General features: G+C 61.2%; 3 protein-coding genes across 4 annotated transcripts in view; 1 reads left to right on the top strand and 2 right to left on the bottom strand.

The window, feature by feature from the left end:
• The window catches only part of LOC104869646 (voltage-dependent calcium channel beta subunit-associated regulatory protein-like), a 1263-nt gene extending 726 nt beyond the window's left edge, over positions 1 to 537 (bottom strand). The window contains exon 1 of the mRNA XM_019209049.2: positions 6 to 537. Within this exon, the coding sequence (XP_019064594.1) occupies positions 6 to 393 (388 nt within the window). The 5' untranslated portion in view covers positions 394 to 537. The remainder of the gene's footprint in view (positions 1 to 5) is intronic.
• Stk11 (serine/threonine kinase 11) overlaps positions 1 to 1129 on the top strand; it is a 24154-nt gene extending 23025 nt beyond the window's left edge. The window contains exon 10 of one of the 2 annotated variants that reach the window (XM_010634945.3): positions 533 to 1129. In XM_010634945.3, coding sequence (XP_010633247.1) covers positions 533 to 549 — 17 coding nt within the window. In that variant the 3' untranslated portion in view covers positions 550 to 1129. The remainder of the gene's footprint in view (positions 1 to 532) is intronic. The other variant, XM_010634948.3, reaches the window with a different exon arrangement.
• LOC104869609 (voltage-dependent calcium channel beta subunit-associated regulatory protein) lies at positions 901 to 5772 on the bottom strand. Its single transcript, XM_010634951.3, is given in 9 exon segments — positions 901 to 1093; positions 1096 to 1329; positions 3006 to 3216; positions 3611 to 3751; positions 3879 to 4050; positions 4169 to 4313; positions 4790 to 4854; positions 4937 to 5076; positions 5170 to 5772. Coding segments are annotated over 9 exon segments (1305 nt in total). The 5' UTR covers positions 5260 to 5772; the 3' UTR covers positions 901 to 986.
• Positions 5773 to 5944: the final 172 nt, after the last annotated feature.

The raw sequence follows: 5944 nt of genomic DNA, 5'->3' as shown, positions 1-5944 counted from the left end.
CTCACCTGCACCGCGGCCACCCTCGATGCTGGCGTAGCCGCTGTCCATCTGCAGCAGCCGGCGAGCCTCACCGTCCTTGGGGCGCGGGGGCATGGGCGGTGAGGGTGGCGGGAAGGCGGGCGCCGTGCCCCCTGAGCCAGAGCTGTCACCACTGCGCACCGAGTCGCGGTCATTACCACTGCTGCTGTGGTCTGAGGCGGTAGCTGCATGCAGCTCGAGCGAGGCGCGCAGGCTCCACAGGTCGCGGTAGCTGGCCTGTGCCTGCTCCGTGTCCAGCTCCGGCTGCTCTGGCCCCGACACAGCGCCACGCTCCAGGGGGGACTCGGGGCTCACTCCTCCCGCAGCCTCGGCCGCCTCTAGCCTGCAAGCCAGGCCCCAGTCATCAGAGCCCATCAGCCACCCGCATCTGGGGATGGGGCCGGGAAGGGCTGCAGTGGGTCAGGGGAAACCTCAGGCCTGGGCTGTGCAAATGTTTTGGGGCTTCAGGGGCAAACTGTTCCTCCAAGAGTTAACTAGTGTTCCTTTTTTCTAGTCTCTGCAGGGACATAAGGCCTGGAGGATGGACCAGTCAGTAACTTCACCCACCCATCACGGGGCTGACAGGACCGAGAGAGTGAAGCACAGAAATCAAAGCCACTCACTACAGATAGGAGCGGCCCGAGTCTGGAAGGCACCCTGAGCATTTCCATGCACCCTCCACCCCTCGCAACTCCTGCTGCTTTGGGCACCAGTTTCCGGACAGTTGCTTGGAAGTTGGGGTTGGGAGGGGAAGGTGTTACGGTGGGAGAGGTTATAAGAGATTCTGAGAGGGGACCATCCATCCCTTAGGAGTCTGGGCGGGTAGGAGGGGACTGGGCCCCACTGAGGAGCCCCTCAGGCCTTGGACTCCACCAGGAAGTGGCAGTACTAGGGTGGACACAAGTCCACGGTGGCCCTTCTTGGGGACCCTGGGTCCATCCTCTGGAGCCACACCTGCTCCCCTGCCCTTACCCAGTCTCTCCCTCCCTCCCTCCTCCGGTCCTTGTCGGGGGACGTGTGTGCGTGTCCATGGGGCCAGAAGGGTGCTCCCTGGGCCACATAGTGGGGATGGAGCAGGGCAGGGGCCCACAGGTCCACCCCTAGCACCTCTATCTACTGAAAAATACCTGCCGAGAGCGGGGGGCGGACTGGTGGGGCTGGCCAGAAAGGGGCGGGGGGGTGGGAAGGCCACAGCGTCACCAGCACGGGCGATGTACTGGATGAAGTCTGCGTGGGGGGCGTCCCCCTCATCCTGGTCCATGCTCTCACTGGCTGCCCGCTGCCGCTGGAAGTGGTGGCGTTTGGGGGAACCTGTACAGAGGAAGGTTTGCTGGTCTGCTTTGTTTTTCACACACACACACACACACACATCGCAATGTTCTGGCCCCAGCAGGCAGCTCCCAGAGCATGACAGATGTGTACAAAAGCTCTCAGGGTGTGTGCATGCTGAAGTACCACTGAGGACATTGATGCACAGGGCAGAAAACCAAGACCAAAGAACAAGCTTCAGTTAAAAGACCCAATGGGGGGCCAGGGATTTAGCTCAGTGGCACCATGCCAGCCTCACAAGCAAAAGGTCCTGAGTTCAATCCCTGGTACTGCAAAAAATCAACCAAAAAAAGACCATTGGTACAGCTGAACACAGTGGTGCACACCTGTAATCCCAGCACGCCCAGAGGCTGAAGCAGGACAAAGGCAAATACAAACCTAGCTTGGGGAACTTAATGACTTAGCCAGACTCTGTCTCAAAACTTACAAAACAGAGACTTAGGGGGCCAGGAATGTACGTAGCTCAGTGGTGCTACCTGACAAACACAAGGTCTTGAGTTCCATTTCCAGTACCAAAAAAATAAATACATATATAAATAAATAATTTTTAAAAAACAGGAACTGGGGATGTAGCCCAGTGTGGAGGCCCTGGGTTCATATACCCGGTACTGGGGGAGCAAGGCCTTGGTTAGAAGTAGTGCCCAGAGCAGCCAGGGCAGACCGATGTGGGTTGGAACAAAGGCACCCAGTAGCAGGCACAGCGGAGAAAGTGTGGGAGAGTCAGAGCCACGCTGGTGGGAGTAAGGGAGGTTCTCCCCACCAGGTATCAGGGCTCCATCTGAAAACGTGGGGCTTGTGCTCCACCCAGACCACAGCTTCTCCTCAGTATCCATGGCTGCTTACAGGACAGCAGGCCCAACTGGCCCCAGTCCCTCTGAGCTGCGGCCATTCACTGAGGTCACAAGCAGAACAGTGCCTGCATTCCCCATCCCCATGCACACTTGGTCCTGCCCTGCGCTCAGGACAAAGGAACCCTGTCTGAAAACGTGGGGCTTGTGCTCCACCCAGACCACAGCTTCTCCTCAGTATCCATGGCTGCTTACAGGACAGCAGGCCCAACTGGCCCCAGTCCCTCTGAGCTGCGGCCATTCACTGAGGTCACAAGCAGAACAGTGCCTGCATTCCCCATCCCCATGCACACTTGGTCCTGCCCTGCGCTCAGGACAAAGGAACCCTGTACCCAGCGTTGGCAGGCCACTGCCCAGCAGCCAAACTGGCTCCCAATCTGTCTCTGAATAAAGTTTTATTGGCACACAACCATGCTCCTTCATTTACATCCATATCTGGTTCCATTCTAGCTACAAGAGCAGCACCAAAGAAGTTGTAAGGAGATTGTGTAGCCACAAAATCCAAAACGTCACCGTCCAGTTCTTACAAAAAACATGGGTTCCCCCCAGTCCCTCTCCCTGAGTCTACCAGAAAAACCAAAGCTCATACAGTTAAAACAGACATGGTGGCTAAGGTCACCCTCAGAGGAAATGAGGGAGGGTCACTGCCAGATGGAACAAAATACACCCAGAGGGCATCCAGCTGGGGCACACTAGGGACACAGGGCACCCTGACAACCCTTCCACAGCGAGGCAGGCCCTGAGTCCTCTTGGCCAGCTTGAGGCAGATACCCTACCAGGGCCTAGCTGCCCATGGGGGTGGCAACTGACCTCTTGTGTCCAGACTGGATGCCCGCTGGCTGGGCTCCAGCTTCCATTTCTTGACCTTGAAGTAGGGGCTGGCCCCATCCAGGCTGGCATGGCGGCGCAGGCGGGTGAGGAACTGCAGGACAGTGCCTGCCCCGGAGCCTGCCCCCACTTCCCCAGGCACTGCCGAGGTCCCGGGCCCACCAGCCTTGGCATTCTTGGCACCTGTATCCAACTGGGAGAGGACAGGGACCATTCTCAGGCAGGCATTCCCCTCCCCTGCCCTGAGTGCCAGCCCCAGCTGGGCACCAGGAAGTAGCACCCCCACCCCCACCTGGATGAACCTGCTCAGAGCAGGAGTGGGAGGGGGCTTCTCCCTCTGAGACCTTGCCAGTCTGTGTACAGAGGAGTTTGGGGAAAAGGAGGGCTGTGACTCAGGGTAGGTGCTGGCTGTGTCCCCTGCAGTCACCCAGAACCACACAGAAGAAGCCTGAGGTCTCCTCATACGTGGGGGTGTGTGCCATGTCCCTTAGGCACAAAGCCACAGGCTGAGGACCTTTCTTGGGGTGGGGGCACAGGAGAAAGCCCTTTCTCTGGACACCCCAGGGGGAACAGAGGGAGGCCCTCACCGAAGCACTCTCCCCGGAGTCGCTGGACGCTGAGGGGCTGATCTCTGAGAAGTCAGTGGCGCCAGCAGCTGAGTTGTAGGGGTCACCTGGCAGGGCGGAGCTGGGGCCCACAGAGCGGCCGGTGAGGGCCTTCCCCGGGGGCTGTGGGACAGAGCCAGGCAGGGAAGGAAGCAGTGACAGGTCAAAGAGCATGGGAGGGTGAGGGGGACCCAGCCCTCAACCCACTCAGCCCTGGGGTCCAGCCAGCTGCCACCCCCCCACCCCTCACCTGGAAGATGGCCAGGCTGTCCTTAGGAGTGGTAGCCGGGTGGGGCGTGGCAGCTGAGCTGGCCTCGCCCAAGTCACACTCGTGGATAGTGACTATCTTGAGGGGTGGCAGGTGCAGGTGGGTGAGGCGGGAGTTCTTCAGATGGTGGAAGTCCCCCTCAGTCAGGGTATACCTGCGGAAGGATCCTGGTCAGTGCAACTCAGGGGCCCAGGTGGGGCCCCAAGACATCATCCTCAGGCCCAGCCTTCTTCACAGAGGAGCAGCCCTGAGCCCTGGCCACACACCCTCACCTGCGGCCCTTGTCTTGAGCCTTCCGGCTCTGCTCAAACAGGGCGGCCTCGTTGAAGGAGACCCGGCGGCCAGTGGAACTGGTAGACAGGAAGCGCTCGGTCTCCACATCTTGGCCCTCGGGGTCCTCGCCCCTGAACTCAGGGTCTGCCAGGAGAGCCAAGAGAGGGTGGGCCCCGGGTGGGCCGTGCTCTGTCCTGGGCAGGCCACGGGGATGGGGTGGGGTGGGGTGGGGAGGGTGCAGGGCTGAGTAACCGCAGGACGGAAGGAAGGACGGATGGACGGACGGACGGGGTTTTTGGGGGGTGGGGGTGGGGGGGGTGCAGGGCTGAGTAACCGCAGGACGGAAGGAAGGACGGATGGACGGACGGACGGGGTGGGCTGGGGCAGGCGGGGCGGGCTCTCGGGCACTCGCTCATCCGCTCACACACTCACTCGCTCAGCATGCGCCTGTGCGCACCTACGCCTGGGCGTTAAGCAAACAGAGATGAGTCGGAATCGAGCTGCGCCCAGTCTGGTGGGGGAGACAGACAGACACAGACCGTCAGGCGGCCCGAGGGGGCAGGCGGCAGGCGGGTGGACAGATGGATAGGCAGAGTGGTAGGGCCCAGCAGGCCCCTCACCTTGGGCGGGATGGGTGCCGTTGTCCAGGTAGGTGGTGGTGGTCTTCTCTGCTTCTTCCATGGCCCTAGGGTGCAGGGAAGGGATAGCAGTGAGCAGGCTGAAGACCCAGACAAGCCCCACGTTAGGGTCCCTGGGGGCATGCGCACCTGTTGAAGCGCTGATGGACTTCCCAGCAGCGTTTGCACAGGAGCAGGACCCCCGACAGCACCACCAACGTGCCTCCAATGAAGAGTGACATCACCACCACCAGCAGCACATAGTTGTCCAGGATGGGATCAGGCTGAGCCTGCAGGCACATACAAGGAAGAAAGCGTCAGGGTCCTGCCCCCCTCCCGGACTTCCGGTCCACTCCCACGCCCCATCCTCAGGGGTCACCCACCGTGGGACGGTTGGTGGCATTGTCCCACGATGTTGTCAGGGTAACTGTGGCGGTGGTGGCTGCGGTGGCCATGGTGGCGGTGGGCTGCATCTTAAGGCTGGGGGAGGGGAAAACGGACTGCTCAGCTTCAGCCTCACGGGAGCTACTAGAAATGAGCCCCTCTTGTCCCTGCTGGGAGCAGGAGCCCACACAGGGCGGTGAGTCATGGACAGGAGGAGCAGGGCTCTGCAGCAGCCCCCGACGACCTGCGCAGAGCGTGCACCGGGCTCAGGGAGGTGGGGGCTTCTCCCTGAGGACCTCGGTTTCACCATCTTTGCTCCTGGACAGACGTTATACATGTGTGGGTGTGCGTGCGTGCGGATCACAAATGCCTCCCTGGCCGGTGTGGCCGGCCCAGCAAGGTAGTGGGGCCTGGGAGAAGCCCTGCCCAGGAAAGGGAAAGCCCACCTAGGGAAACCGGGAGCGTGAAACCGGGTAGCACTCAGGCAAGATCCCAGACGCCCTTACGGTGCCTCAGACAGAGGGATTGGCAGCCCCAGTCAGGTGTCCCTGTCCGTGGATGGGACGCAAAGGCACTTGCCGCGGCCGTGCCAGGAACCCCTCCCCACAAGTCACGACTCAGGAGGTGAAGGTCCCTCCGCACCCACGCTGGTGGGAGTGGAAAGGACAAAAGAGGCGCATCTGCTCCTGCCCCGAGAATCTGGTTCCCATGGCGACCGCGCACAGGCCGAGCTGGGGGGCGGGTTGCCAGGCAGAGGGAGGGCGACGGGGAGGG

The sequence above is a fragment of the Fukomys damarensis genome, unplaced genomic scaffold (genome assembly GCF_012274545.1).
Source record: "Fukomys damarensis isolate Sample0158 unplaced genomic scaffold, DMR_v1.0_HiC HiC_scaffold_37, whole genome shotgun sequence".
Lineage (NCBI taxonomy): Eukaryota > Metazoa > Chordata > Mammalia > Rodentia > Bathyergidae > Fukomys > Fukomys damarensis.
This window is presented reverse-complemented; position numbering and strand designations above follow the sequence as displayed.